Source organism: Nematolebias whitei, chromosome 13 (assembly GCF_014905685.2).
Source record: "Nematolebias whitei isolate Nwh7 chromosome 13, NemWhi1, whole genome shotgun sequence".
Classification (NCBI taxonomy): Eukaryota; Metazoa; Chordata; class Actinopteri; order Cyprinodontiformes; family Rivulidae; genus Nematolebias; species Nematolebias whitei.
Window position 1 is genome coordinate 42134501 of NC_056510.1, and position 15916 is coordinate 42150416.

A 15916-nucleotide genomic window follows, 5' to 3' on the forward strand; every position below is an offset into this window, starting at 1 on the left:
TTTTCAGGCAATCTATTAACTTCTTCTTGTAACCACTTCCTGGATCTCTTTTCAGAGGTTTATAAGTGTTTAAGTCACTAAGGAGTGTCATAACTTTCTCATGATAGTCTTTCTGGTTCAAAATCACTGTGCACCTTCCTTTGTCTGCTGGGAGAATGATGATGTTTTTGTCCTTGCTAAGAGTGGTGAGTGCATCCCTCTCCTCTCTACTGATGTTGGAAGGTGGTGGTTTGGCATTGCTGAGGCAGGATGAAACTTTGATTCTGAGCTGTTCTGCTGTATGTGGCAGGAGTATCAGAGAAACTGAGACGTTTATTTTCTAAACATAACGTCCCAGTGGCTTTTAAAACCCAAAATACATTACGGCAAAGACTGGTTCATCCCAAAGATCCAGTCCCCTGGCACAAACAGAGTAATGTTGTGTATGCTGTTCAGTGTCAAGAGGGTGATCAGTCTTACATCGGGGAAACTAAACAGCCACTGGCCAAAAGGATGGACCAGCACAGAAGATCAACTTCATCAGGCCAGGACTCTGCGGTCTACACTCATCTCCAGGACAGCGGTCACTTGTTCAGGGATAAAGATGTTCACATCCTGGACAGAGAGGAACGATGGTTTGAGAGAGGAGTAAAGGAGGCCATCTTTGTGAAAAGAAACCGTCCATCATTAAACAGGGGTGGAGGCCTCCATGTTCAACTGTCCCCCTCTTACAATGCTGTGATTGCTAGTATCACTCAGCCCTCTGTGAACAGTAAACAGCCATCAGTGTGCTAATGATCCATTGTTAGGCTGATGGTCCTTCTTGACCATGTGAGCAGCTGGTTTTGGTTGTCAGCAGCAAAACTGGTTGATCCACTCTGAGAAGGTGCTATTTAAGAGACTGAGCTGAATACAGCACCTCAAACTGAGGAAGTCTCTCGGATGAAAGACAAAACGTTTCTACATTTTTATTGTCTTGTTTTGTTTTTTGAATGTCCAGAGGACCAGACTTAACTTTTTAGATCAACTTTACTTCTTACAACGTTTTACTTTCACGATGTAAAACCATAATTTTAAGAACAAAAATGATCTAAAAATGTCCCATGTGAAGATCTAAATGTGTTAAATGTTTGAGCCTCTGGAGCAACTTTTGTTCGATGAACTTTGACTCGTGTTCACAGAGGACTGTACAGTAATGGAGGTGAAAGAGAAAAGACAATGAATCAAGGGATGGAAATGGATTTTAACAGAGTTAACTTTAATTACAAAAATCTAAGGACTGTAGTTTCACGTGTAGAAAACGATTCAGCTGTTTGTTTTAAAGAAGAGCAGCATGATCAGAAGAATTGTATTAGGTTACGAAAAATGGGTCAATTTTGCAAGAAGCTTTTATTGCTGTGGTGTAGCTACAGCTTAAAGTTGGTCATCTGGTGGGTTTGGTTTGAAAATGGTTTTTAAAACTTTGAGACCTTTCTGGCCTTTTTTTTCAGACGTGGACAATAACGGGTTCATCAGCAAAGATGAGCTCCATGAGCTCTTCAAGGCAGCCAACCTGTCTCTACCTGGGTACAGAATCAGAGAGATGGTCCAGGAGATGATGAAGACCAGCGACAGGCTCACCTTTGAAGAGTTCACCGAGGTCACTTCTTGCTCCATCAGGCTGGTTTGTGCAGCTCACTCTGAGTGGAAAGCTATGAGTGTTTTGTTGTTTCTTCTTTCAGATAGTCCACGGGCTGAAGAGCAGTGAAGTGGCCAAAACCTTCAGGAAAGCCATCAATAAGAAGGAGGGGATCTGTAATGTGGCAGGAACGTCAGAGCAGTCAGGCACTCAGCATTCATACTCAGGTCTGTACTCACAACCTGAGAACAACAACCAACTCTAGATACTGTGTGTGTTCAAATGAACATCACATTTGAGTGATTAAAAAAACACAACTATTCTGAATATCTGGAAGAGAAATCCTGCATTCTTTTCAGTGAGAACACACATTATTATATAAAGATGTTTGAGTTGAGGACAAAATGTTGGTCAAACAAAAAATGGACTTGTGAATAATGTAATGTGATGCTGTGCATTTTTGAGTCTCGACAACCACCTTCACGCTGTATGATGACACTTTTACCCTCTGCTACCAACATTTGGAAACCGTCCTTCAGTGTGAAGGCAATCATGACCCTGTTAATCTTATTATTCACTAAGTTTTCCATCTATTTTTAAAGTCCCCAAGATTATCACCTGCACTCTTGCCACAAACCATCCTCCCACCCTACCACAGCTCTTTCCAGCCACGTCAGAATGCAGCTATGCACCAGAAAATCCCGCCACGCTACAACGCTAACATCACAGGTGTCACATCTGTGCTAGGTTGTTTCCATGACCTGGCTGGGATCACATTTGTAGCCAAGGCATGAAGCCATTCTGCTCAACCATGGTTCGCATTCTAAATGACCAAGGTACGTTGGTGCACACAGGCCCCACATCATGGATACACTGCCACCATGCTCCACCCAGGACCCTGATACAGCACAACGATACGACACCACAAAGATGCTGCAGAAGTTTTTTTACGTGTCCAAAAGCATCCATGATCCATCACAGGAGGTGACTGTGTTCTGAATCTGCCTTCAACAACCTTATCAAGACCCTGCAAACACCATCCATGGACCCTCTGATTCTTTATGGAGTGTTATCCAGTATGAAGTGGGGCTAGGAGAGTGGAAAAAAACTATATTTTTGAGAACAAGACCAGTCAGTAAACAGGCAAGAGTTAAAGAAAAAGTTGTAAAACAGTTAGTTGAGATGAACTTCTTCCTGTGGGCAGAAGTTATTATTATTTTTTGTCTGCAGAGGAAGAGAAGGTGGCCTTCGTGAACTGGATCAACAAAGCTCTGGAAAAGGATCAAGACTGTAAACATGTTCTGCCGATGGATCCCAACAACAATGACCTGTTCACCAGCATAGGAGACGGCATCGTCCTCTGGTAATCTGAACCTTCAACTCAGCACTGCTCCACACCCAGTTTACACATTTAAAGGACCATTCAGGATGGACTTCCCTTCTATAATTGGACTGAACTGTAACATTTAAGGTTTTAGGATTATATAGTTAGACCTTTCAAAGTGCCTCCATTTTTAAAGGCTTCATGCTATATGATGAGTAAAAAGATGAATGATTTGAATTTATGTAGTATTTATTCATGGGAACATGATTCATTCTTTATTTATACAGGTTAGTCTCATTGAGCCTCGGGGACTCATTTACAAGAGAGACCTGATACATTCAAACAATGAACGTTTTTTTGAACATTCAAAAAAGAAAAGGAAATAGCATAGAGGGCAAAATTAAACTGAAAACAAAATAGACCTAACAGACACGGACTGTAACAATGAGCACATTAAAAGTTTCATAAAAGGGAGGTCAGACATGAAAAGTTGAAGTAAACCACAAAAGTTAAACTGTATTTGGTGAGAGAACCTCATCTGCTCGAGCCATTGATTGAAAACTTAAATGACCTCAGCTGTGTTTCAGTTAATTTATGTTTTAAACTGTAAATGTGTGACTGCCGTGTTTATCAGCCTGAATTTGATTTGTCTTTGTTAGTAAAATGATCAACCTGTCTGTCCCGGACACCATTGATGAGAGAACCATCAACAAGAAGAAGCTCACTCCCTTCACCATCCAGGTGACACAAGGAGCTCTTTTCTCATCCCTCTGATGATGAACGTCTTTGAATATCTGAACCTTTCATTGTTTGGTCCAACAGGAGAACCTAAACCTGGCTCTGAACTCGGCGTCAGCTATTGGCTGCCATGTGGTGAACATCGGAGCTGAAGACCTGAAGGAGGGCAGGCAGCACCTGGTCCTGGGTCTGCTGTGGCAGGTCATCAAGATCGGCTTGTTTGCCGACATCGAACTCAGCAGAAATGAAGGTGTGTGAGTTTAAGTAAAGGTTGTCCAGCAGAACGTCATCTAGGTTTTCCTGTGTCACAACACAGCAAAACCTGTTTTCCTGAATCAGTAAAATTATTAATTTGATGGAAATAAGCATACTGAACCAAACCTGCCTTTCTATATTTCTGAACCAAACCTGCCTTTCTATATTCCTGAACCAAACCTGCCTTTCTATATTCCTGAAGAATGACCCAGAATGGAAGTCCAGATAACGCACAGTGAGACAGTTCTTCTTTCATTTTCAACATGATTTTTTAATTATTTACACCTATTCTGAGTAAATCTATCACTCCTTATGCTAACAAAGATTGTGTAAATATTACTCTACGCATTACAGCTTTCATGTAACATGAGATTAGCAACCATTAGCTGGAATTTGTGAAGTTACACACACTTTAACTCACACACCGTTCATCCTTACCAGATGCCCAAACCACCTCAACTGGCTCCTCTTGATGTGGAGGAGCAGTCTCTCCAGGATAACTGAACTTCTTATCCTATCTCTAAGGAAGAGTCCAGCTACCCTGAGGGGGAAACTCATTTCAAACGGCTTTATCCACAATCTCATTCTTTCGGTCCCTACCCAGAGCTCATGAGGATAGGTGAGGGTAGGAACACATACCGACCGGTAAACAGAGAGCTTTGACTTACAGTTCAGCTTCCTCTTCACCACAACAGACTAGCACAGAGTCCGCAATACTGAAGACACTGCACCAGTCCGTCTGTCAATCTCACGTTCCATTCTTCCCTCACTCGTGAACAAAACCTCAAGATACTTGAACTCTTCCACTTGAGGCAGAACCTCACCCTCGACCAGAAGAGAGCAATCCACCCTTTTCTGGCTAGGGACCATGGCCTCAGATTTGGAGGTGCTGATTCTCATCCCAGCCGCTTCGCATTCGGCTGCAAATTGCTTCAGTGTGAACTGAAGACCATGGCACAATGACGCCAACAGGACACATCATCTTCAAAGAGCAGAGATGGAATCCTGAGGCCACCGAACCGGAAACCTTCTATCAGCTGGCTGCACTGAGAAATTCTGTCCATAAAAGTTATGAACAGAATCCGTGAAAACAGGCAGCCCTGGCGGAGTCCAACTCTCACCCTGAAGGGGTCAGACTTACTACAAGCAATGCAAACTAAACTCTCGCACTGCTTGTATAGGGACCGAACAGCCCATAACAATGGGCCCCCAATCCCATACTCACAGAGCACCCCCACAGTGTACCCTGAGGAACACAGTTAAATGCCTTTTCCAAGTCCACAAAACACATGTAGACTGGATGGGTAAACTCCCATGACCCCTCGAGGGCCCTAGTGAGTGTAAAGAGCTGATCCAGTGTTCCACGGCCAGGACGGAAACCACATTGTTCCTCCTGGATCTGAGGTTCGACCAACTATCGGACTCACTTGTCCAGTACTTCTGAATAGACCTTACCAGGGAGACTAAAGAGAGTGATGCCCCTGTAATTGGAGTGCACCCTCTGATTTCCCTTTTTGAAGAAAGCAACCACCACCCCAGTCTGCCAATCTAGTGGCAATCCAAGATTCAACTTGTCTGCTGGATTCCTTAGATAGAGAACTTTACTAATTGGCTTTTTTGTGTATGTGAATGTTCCTGTAATGTGCCCTGAGACAACTTTGTTGTGATTTGGTGCTATATAAATAAATTGAATTGAATTGGCACTACCCCTGATTGTCCATGTGATGATGCAAAGGTGTATCAACCAAGATAGCACCATAGCATCCAGAGCCTCATCCTATCTCATCTACTCCCAGAACCCTGCTGCCACAGAGCTTTGTAACTACCTCAGCAACCTCAGCCACAATTATGGACAGACCAACCCCAAAGTCCCCTGACTCAGCTTCCTCTATGGAAGACGTGCCGGTGGGATTGAGAAGGTCCAAGAAGTATTCCTTCCACCTCCCGATGACATCACTTATTGAGGTCAGCAGCACCCCACCTTCACTGAACACAGTGTTAATAAAGAGCTGTTTTCCCCTCCTCAATCAACTGATGGTTTGCCAGAACCTCCTCGGAGCTAACCAAAAGTCTTTGTCCAAGGCCTCACCAAACTTCTCCCACATCTGAGCTTTTGACTCAGCAACAACCAAAGATGCGGACTGCTTAGCCCACCGCTACTCCTCAGCTGCCACCAGAGTCCCACCAGCCAACAAGGAACAATAGGACTCTTTATTCAGCTTGACAGCCTCCCTTACCCAGGGTTTTTACCACCGAGTTTGAGGATGGCCACTGCGAGCAGCACTGACAACACTGTGGCCACAGCTCAAGGCAGCCACTTCAACAACTGAGGAGCAGAACATGGCCCATTCTGAATCAATTTCCCTCATCTCAGCTGGGATGGGGTTAAAGTTCTCCCAGATGTGCGAGTTGAAGATATTTCTGACGGGTTCTTCTGCCAGGCATTCTGATCAAACCCTCACTACACATTTGGGTCTACCGGATCAATCTGGCATCTTCCCCTGCCATCTGATCCAACTCACTACCAGGTGATCAGTTGACAGCTTAGCTCCTCTGTTCACCCGAGTGTCCAAAACAAATGGCCGCAAATCAGATAACAGGACTACAAAGTCCATTATCGATCTACGACCTAGGGTGTCCTGGTGCCAAGTGCACTTATGGACACCCTTATGTTCGAACATGATGTTTGTGATAGAGAATCTATGACTAGCACAGAAGATCGACAACAGAACACCACTCGAGTTCAGATCAGAGAGGCTGTTCCTTCCAACCACACCCCTCCAGGTCACACTGTCATTATCCACATGGGTATTGAAGTTCCCCAGTAGAATAAATGAGACCTCAGCTGGCACACCTTCCAGCTCCCCCACCAAAAACCCCAAGAAGGCTGGATACTCTGAACAACCATCAGAGCCCATCCCCCCACCCCCCCACCCGAAGGCTCAGGGAAGCTACCTTCTCATCTACTGTGAAAAACTCCAACACACAGGCGCCAAGTTGAGGGGCTAAGAGTAGACCCACACCAGCTCGGCGCCTCTCACCATGGGTAACTCCAGAGTGGAATAAGGTCCAGCCCTTCTCAAGGAGATTGGTTCAAGAGCCCATGCTGTGCATCGAGATGAGCCCAACTATATAGAGTCGGTACCTCTCAACCCCACGCACAAGCTCAAGCTCCTTCCCCGCCAGAGTGGTCACATTTCATGTCGCAAGAGCCAGATTTGGTAAGCCAGGGTCAAAGCGCCAAGGCCCCTGCCTTCGGCCACTGCCTTCGGCCACTGCCCATGGCATTATGGCCCCTCCTGTAGGTGGTGGTCTACAGGATATACCAGATACTATGTACACTAATATTGGATACCATACACACTAATACTGGATACTATATACACTAATACTAGATATAATTAAACAATAAACAATTAATTGGATATAATTAGTTATTAAACAGCATGAGGTAAATTTTCATTGTTATGCTGATGATACAGTTATATTTGTCCGTGAAACTCAATGAATCAAATCAGTTATTGAGACTACAAGCATGTCTTAAATTCCTTAGATAGAGAAATTTACAAATTGGCTTTTATGTATATGAATGTTTCTGTAAAGTGCCCTGAGACAACTTTGTTGTGATTTGGCGCTATATAAATAAACTGAATTGAATTGAATTGAATTGAATTAAAGACATAAAAACATGGATGACCTTTAATTTTCTGCTCCTAAACTCAGACAAGACAGAGGCTGTGGTTTTGGGACCTGAACATCTTAGGAATAAATTGTGCAGTCTTTCACCAAGTCTAGATGGCATTTCTTTGGACTCCAGTTTTAAAGTTAAAAATCTTGGTGTCATTTTTGATCAGGACATGTCTTTTAACCCCCCATATTAAAAACGTTACTAGAACCTCCTTCTTCCACCTGCGTAATATCACTAACATTAGAAACATCTGATCTAAAAATGATGCAGAAAAACTGGTCCATGCATTTGTCATGTCTAGACTGGACTATTGCAATGGTTTATTATCTGGGTGTCCAAATACTTCTTTAAAACGTCTTCAGTTGATCCAAAATGCTGCTGCCAGAGTCTTAACTGGAGTTACTGGGAGAGATCATATTTCTCCAGTTTTAGTTTCTCTCCAATGGCTCCCTGTCAAATCCAGAATTCAATTCAAAATCTTACTTCTAACCTACAAAGCTCTCAACAACCTAGCTCCATCTTATATTACAGATCTTATTGTTCCATATTTTCCTAACAGAGCACTTTGCTCTCAGACTGCAGGTTTACTTGTGGTTCCTAGCGTTTCCAAAAGCAGAATGGGAGAAATATCTTGGAGATATCAGGCTCCTCTTTTGTGGAACCAACTTCCAGTTTCTGTCCGTGAAGCTGACACATTGTCCAGTTTTAAGAACTGGGCTTAAGACTTTCCTTTTTGATAAATCCTATAGTTTGGGTTAGCTTGTTATGATTCTATAGGCTACTGTGTTACATAGGGTTACTGGAGGACAAATTGACCTCAGTTCTTAAATCAATTGTTACAAATAAATAGTTTTCATTTGATATTCATTATATCTTAACATGTGATTCTTGACCTGCCATTGTGTATCTGTTCCTACCAAACCCAGCCGGTTGAAGCAGATGTCCACTTGTCCTGAGCTGGTTCTGATAAAGGTTTCTTCCTCATGAGGGAGTTTTCCTTTCCAATGTCGCCTTCATGCTGGTTCAAGATGAGAGTTCTGCAATTGAGTTTAATTCAAAGCAGTCTGCTCCTCAGACAAATAATGTTATTAACTTACTTTTTATGTATTAGAATGTTTCTGTTTACAAAGTATTACCCTGAGATGACTTCTGTTGTGACTTGGCGCTATATACAGTAAATGCTGTTGGATAAACCTGGGAAATTTTTGAAGAGTTTGAAAATGTAAATAGTTATTGTAAGTGATATATTCAATTCAATTCAGTTTATTTCTATAGTGCCAAATCACAACAAAGTTGTCTCAGGGCACTTTACAGGAACATTCACATAAAAGCCAATTAGTAAAGTTCTCTATCTAAGGAATCCAGCAGACAAGTTGAATCTTGGCTTCGTCACAGTCTCCCATCCTGAGCAAGCACAGTGGAGACAGTGGAAAGAAAAACTCCCTTTAACAGGAAGAAACCTCCAGCAGAACCAGGATCAGGACAAGAGACCATCTGCTTTGAGCGGCTGGATGAGAGGACAGGAAGGAGAGACAGACGAACACAGAATGGTAGGTCCAGGTATAGGTCCAGGTATACGTCCAGGTGTATCTGAAAGACAAAAAAAACACATGTTAATGATAGAAAAAAAATTGCAAATGTTGAGCAGAGTAAGTAAAGACAGTAGCAGAGTGAAAAGTGTGGTCAGTTTGTCTTCCAGCAGTCTAAGCCTATAGCAGCATAACTAAGGGACAGCTCAGGAAACCCAAGCCGACCCTAACTATAGGATTTATCAAAAAGGAAAGTCTTAAGCCTAGTTTTAAAACTGGATAATGTGTCAGCCTCACGGACAGAGATTGGAAGTTGGTTCCACAAGAGAGGAGCCTGGTAACTGGAAGATCTGCCTCCCATTCTGTTTTTGTACATTCTAGACATTTTTGGTCACAAATGCTGTGTGTGTGTGTATGTGTGTGTAGCTCTGATTGCTCTGCTGCGTGACGGGGAAAGTCTGGAGGATCTGATGAAACTTTCCCCTGAGGAGCTGCTGCTGCGTTGGGCCAACTATCACCTGGAGGAGGCCGGCTGTGGCAGGATCAATAACTTCAGCTCTGACATCAAGGTGAGACACGTGCAGCTGCAACACTCACATGAACAACCTCATTTCTACAACGTTTCCTTAGAATGTCCACATCAGTTTGATCACTGATTAAATGACATGAAGCAGCAGGTGTTTGAATCTAACACAACCTTCAAGTGAAGAATGTATCAGAGGTTTTAATGAAGATGCATTAATGTGAGGAAGCTGATCTTCATCCTCACATCATCTCCTTAATCTGCGTTTTCTTCTCTATTATTTTACAAAACAGACAAGAAGATCTCAAAGTCTCTCCAAGTCCCGTTGGTTCTTCATGAAGTTTTTCTCTAGTTTTATTTGGAGTCTAATAGATCTAAACCGTAAAAGTCTGACTTTATTTCTGCACTGCTCACAGTTTAGAAGCTGAATCACGTTATAATTTCAAACTGTTCACAACCATCCAAACTAAAGATATCCAACTCCAGTAAATCGTATTTGAAACCTCTCTACATCAGATATGGTCAGTTTGAGGTTGTTCAGCTGGAATAACGTCTCCACGCTGCTTGTTCCAGGACTCCAAGGCGTACTACAACCTGCTGAACCAGGTGGCACCTAAAGGAGACGAGGAGGGAGTCCCCCCCATCGTCATCGACCTGTCAGGACTCCGGGTCAGGCTGACAAACTTATAAAAAAAGATTTCTTTCTTCTCTAATCTCCTCCACCTGTCAGTATTAACGTCATCATCACATTCTGCAGATGGAGAATGATTATTTTTGATGTGTTATGTAAGGTTCTTGTTTTTTATTTGAATAACATTAAAAAGACACCTCTGTTGTAATTTAGTTCTTAAACCTTTTATAATCGTGTATTTAGTCACTAATAAGTGGTTTATTATTATTTATTTGCACTGTTAGGGGTTATTATTGTCTGCAAGTGTTAAAAATGTATACAAACAAAATAACCTTTCAGAAAATGTAAATTTCATTTATGTACTGAAAACATTGTTTTAACTGGAGACTTTCATTCTTTCAGTTTTTTCATGCCTTATTAATGTTTAAAGTTAAAATCTGATTGGGATCAGATCTGGTGCTACAGAAAATTAAAAGTTCACATAATTTCTCTGTAATTAACAATCGCTCGGGTTTCCTGACGCCGTCTCTCCGCAGGAGAAGGAGGACATAAAGCGAGCAGAGTGCATGCTGGACCAGGCCGACCGCCTCGGCTGCAGGCAGTTCGTCATGCCGGCAGACGTCGTCCGTGGCAACCCCAAGCTCAACTTGGCTTTTGTTGCCAATCTGTTCAACAAGTACCCGGCCCTGAAGAAACCAGAGAACCAGGACATCGACTGGAGCTCCATCGAAGGTGGGATTACATCATGCTCACGACCTTCTCTGGTGTTTGCTGCTGGTGTGTGTTTTCTGGGTTTGATCGGTGGTGGCTGATGTTTCTGTGCAGGTGAAACCAGAGAAGAACGAACTTTCAGGAACTGGATGAACTCGCTGGGTGTTAACCCTCGAGTCAACCATCTCTATGCGTAAGAACTCTTTCCATCCTTCTTCCATAGTCCTGTGGGTAACTCTACAGCACTGACAGTGTGTGTGTGCGTGTTACAGAGACATCGATGATGCTATTGTGATCTTCCAGCTGTATGAAAAGATCAAAGTTCCAGTCGACTGGGACCGAGTCAACAAGCCTCCCTACCCCAAGCTTGGCAGCAACATGAAGAAGGTATAGGAACTCAAGAGAACATTTCTGTAGAAGTGGTGAAGGATGACAATGTAAATGTGGCCTGAAACCCCAGCATGCACCACGGTTCTTCTCTAAGACTCAGCAGTTGTAAAAATTAAAGCTGATGAGGGCCAACATTTTGATGTAAGAACTGCAGGTGTAAACCCGCCAGTCCTACAGCAGAGACACGCTGGGTGACAAAAAGGCCTAAAATTGATGCATGAATTGTTGAAAAAGTTGAAGGCTTGTGGGAAAAGGAAAGATTAGTTCAGTCGTGTAAAGCCCAACTTTCTGTGACCGGTTTAAACTTTACAGGTGCTGGTCATAAAATGAGAATATCCTGAAAAAGTTGATTTATTTCAGTAATTCCATTCAAAAAGTGAAACTTGTATATTGTATTCATTCATTACACACAGACTGATATATTTCAAATGTTTATTAGGCCTGAGCAGCAAAGCACTGCGAAGGCCTATTGTAATCGCTCTGTTCTGGCCCGAGCAATTTTTCCATCAAATGAATTGGTGTTGTGGGGCCTTAACAGATCCCAAAACACACCAAATTTGGTGGACGCATCAGGACTGCTGAAAAATTATGTATTTTAAGAGGTCGCAAAAATCGCAACAGAAACGGCTCTTGAGCGCCACCTGGAAATTTTCAAAATACCCTCCGCATTAACCTTAGTTTGTTGTAGAAACATGAAATTTGGTACGCTTGTCCAATTCCCCAAGATGCACAGAAAACCCTCTGGCACCAACGTTGTACGATAAACAGGAAGACGGACATTTTGGAATGCCGGCCCAATTTTAACTCCTTTTTGGAGATTTACAGCCTCTGCATTTGAACGAACTCCTCCTAGGGATTTCACTCAATTGGTTTCAAACTTGGCCATTTTAGTCAAAAGGCATGGGGGACGAAGAGTTATCAAAACGATTAATTTCGGAGCATGCTGAAGGGGCAAAGTTTGACATCTCGCCATGAAAAACGAAACGCTAATAGCTCCTACACAAAAACTGTCTGAGACAACAAACCTTCAGTGATTGATCCACATCCGGTCCCCTGCAAGACTGAATGGTCAAATCATGACATCATTTAAGCCACGCCCCCCTGAGTAAGACGTAACTCTGTCGCCATACATTTGGCTCTAAATTCCACAGATTTGAGCCGAGGTGCACCAAAACCAGTATAATCGATCATTATCCACCACTTGAACAGGAAGCCATGATAAGTGGCCAATAGTCTCCACAGCGCCCCCTAGAATATTTTAAAACCTCAGCCCCAAGCCAATTTATGATGGATAATTCTGAAACTCGGTGAACATCTGTATCTTCTCAGGACCTATGAAAAAGTCTCTTGGAGTCCTGGTCCAAACTCAACAGGAAGTCGGCCATGTTGGGTCAAAATGTCATTTTTGGGTGTTTCTAATTGTGAGTTTTAACGAACTCCTCCTAGGGATTTTGAAGGATTGCCTTCAAACTTGGTTAAGATGCCCTTAAAACATGGGGCCTTAAAACATTGGGGAGTAAAAGTTATCAAAAGCTTGTGTTTTTGTATATAGTAAAGGGGCGTGGCCAGGCCTCAAAGTTGCTCTTCACGCCGTTATTTTCCAAACTCTATAACTTTCACATTGAAAGACCGAAATGTACCAAACTTGGCATGACTCATCCCTGTTGGATGCCCGACGATCCTCTGTGGTCATATTTGGAGGTCATGAAAGCCCCGCCCCTCAGAACAGGAAGCCACTTTTTTTACTTGGAATGCTCCCTCTCTGACACCCTTGACCTAATCAGGATGATCCTGTGTTAGAAGACATTTAACAAGTTGGTCTGACTGGATTTAAATGACAAACAGTTTTAGCTGGAGGATGTGGGCGTGGCGGCGTGATGAATTAAGTGACGCCGTTGCAATACGTTTGGCTCTAAATTGCACAGATTTGAGCTGAGATGCACCAAAATCACTATGATCAATCATTATCCACCCCTTGAACAAGAATCCATGATACTCCACAGCACCCCCTACATTATTTCTACAGTTATAACTTAGTGACACATCATCTGCTCTGCACCAGATTTATTGTGTCATCTGTGAGCATTTCTAGACACATTGATATTGTTTTTTAACATTTGACTCCTGTGCGCCCCCTAGATAATTCCAAAAGTTATATCTCAGTAATACATCATCAGATCTGAACCAGATTTTTTGTGTGAGTCATCAGTGAACACTTCTAGACACAATGGTATTGTTGTTTAACTTTTGACTCCAGTGCACCCCCTAGATCAGACCTGGGCATTGTACGGCCCCAGGGCCACATGCGGCCCTTTGGTTGACTCTGACCGGCCCCCGTAAGGGGAATTACAAAATACATATGTAAACAAATGAAGTTAACCAAATCCAGATATAGATCCTCTCTCACTGATGATGTCAGCTTTGCTTCACATCTCCACCTCAGACCTTCAACCTGACTTTAACATTTCCGTTAAAGCCCAACAGAGACTAAACTTCTCTCACTAAACAAGAAAAAAGAACTGAAAAACACCAAATGAGATGTTTAGACTACAAATGTAGGCACGTAAAGAACCGGGACTCGAAATCACAGTTCAGTGACGATCACTATTATATGATGTTTCATAATATTTGAAGTACAAAGACAATATTGTGATATATTTAGAAAGCTAAGAACTTTTTCCAGCAGTATATAAAACTCAAAATGAGTTTTGGGGTGAATGTGACTGAAAATGATCATTAATATAACGTCACAAATGGTAAAAATGTTAACAGTTTTCCATTGTACTGGGAAATTTAATTGAATAAATGACATTTTTTGTAAGGAAACCTCGCTTTTTCGTTGCTTAATCATAACAAATACTCTTACCAGCTTGTTAAAACAGTGCTATGTACTGTGTTTAATAATGAAATACTATTATTATGCAGTATTGAGTTAAGTTGAAATCAGGTCTCTCTTGTAAATGAGTCCTCGAGGCTCAATGGGATTTACCTGTCTAAATAAAGGTTGAATGAAAAAGTCATTTGTGCCAGCCCTCCACAATATTTGTTGTTTCTCATGTGGCCCCATGGAAAAAATAATTGCCCACCCCTGCCCTAGATTATTCCAACAGTTGTATCTCAGTGATACATCATCCGATATACGCCAGATTTATTTTGCTTCATCAGTGAGCACTTCTACACACATTGCTGTTGTTTAACATTTGACTCAAGTGCGCCCTCTACATTATTACAACAGTTATATCTCAGGGATACATCATCTGATCTGCACCTGATTTTTTGTGCTTCATTTTTGTGCTACTATTCAGTAGCTTTCAACACCAGAGGATCTGTGTTTTGATCCTGTATGCTCCACTCTGGTTTGTCGCCATATTTATTATCTGCATCGTTTTTATGTCTATATTCTGATTTACTTCATTTTGTATTTTGCTTTGTGTGTTACCTGTTGTTCTGTCTGTACAGCACTTTGGTCGGCCTTGTCGCTGTTTTAAGTGCTTTATAAATAAAATGGTATAGTACTTTTCATGTTCATACTTTTCAGTTGGCCAACATTTCTAAAAATCCTTTTTTTATTGAACTTAAGTAATATTCTAATTTTCTGAGATACTTAATTTGGGATTTCATTAGTTGTCAGTTATAATCATCAACACTAAAAGACATAAACATTTGAAATATATCAGTCTGTGTGTAATGAATGAATATAATTTACAAGTTTCACTTTTTGAATGGAATTATTGAAATAAATGAACTTTTTCATTATATGCTAATTTTATGACCAGCACCTATAAATGGGTCTGAGCTGTGGAGCTCCTAGGACTGGGTTTCTTCTTGGTTTTGCCAAAATCCCTTTGTTGTTTATGATATTTTATCTGTATTATTTTTGGCAGGTTTTTCTAGAATGTAAAATGTACAGCTACATCTAGGTTTACAAGACATTGATGAGACCAGCTTTATGATCTGGAGTCAGAGACATGGACAAAGACAGGAGACAGAACTGAATGTGGCAGAAATGAAGATGTTGAGGTTCTCATTAGAAGAGACATGGATGGATAAGATTAGGAATGAGATCATCAGAGGTACAGCACAGGTTGAACAACTGGGAGATAAAGTTAGAGAGGACACACTGAGATGGTTTGGACATGTCCAGAGGAGGGACAGTGGTTTGGACATGTCCAGAGGAGGGACTGTGGTTTGGACATGTCCAGAGAAGGGACTGTGGTTTGGACATGTCCAGAGGAGGGACAGTGGGTATATTGGTAGAAGGATGTTAGAAATGCAGCTGCCAGGAAAAAGACAAAGAGGAGATCTATGGATGCAGTTAGAGAGGACATGGAGGTAGATGGAGAGAGGACAGAGTGAGGATAGAGGATGCAGAAGACAGAGTGAGGATAGAGGACAGAGTGAGGACAGAGGATGTAGAAGACAGAGTGAGGATAGAGGACAGAGTGAGGATAGAGGATGCAGAAGACAGAGTGAGGATAGAGGACAGAGTGAGGACAGAGGATGCAGAAGACAGAGTGAGGATAGAGGACA

The 15916-nt window shown here is 42.1% G+C and overlaps 1 protein-coding gene across 1 annotated transcript in view; it reads left to right on the top strand.

Moving 5' to 3' along the window:
- lcp1 (lymphocyte cytosolic protein 1 (L-plastin)) overlaps window positions 1-15916 on the top strand; it is a 23509-nt gene that overhangs the window by 1661 nt on the left and 5932 nt on the right. The window contains exons 2-11 of the mRNA XM_037686642.1: window positions 1470-1618; window positions 1701-1824; window positions 2828-2960; window positions 3581-3662; window positions 3744-3909; window positions 9558-9700; window positions 10228-10323; window positions 10822-11017; window positions 11111-11189; window positions 11269-11383. Of these exons, the coding sequence (XP_037542570.1) occupies window positions 1470-1618; window positions 1701-1824; window positions 2828-2960; window positions 3581-3662; window positions 3744-3909; window positions 9558-9700; window positions 10228-10323; window positions 10822-11017; window positions 11111-11189; window positions 11269-11383 (1283 nt within the window). The remainder of the gene's footprint in view (window positions 1-1469; window positions 1619-1700; window positions 1825-2827; window positions 2961-3580; window positions 3663-3743; window positions 3910-9557; window positions 9701-10227; window positions 10324-10821; window positions 11018-11110; window positions 11190-11268; window positions 11384-15916) is intronic.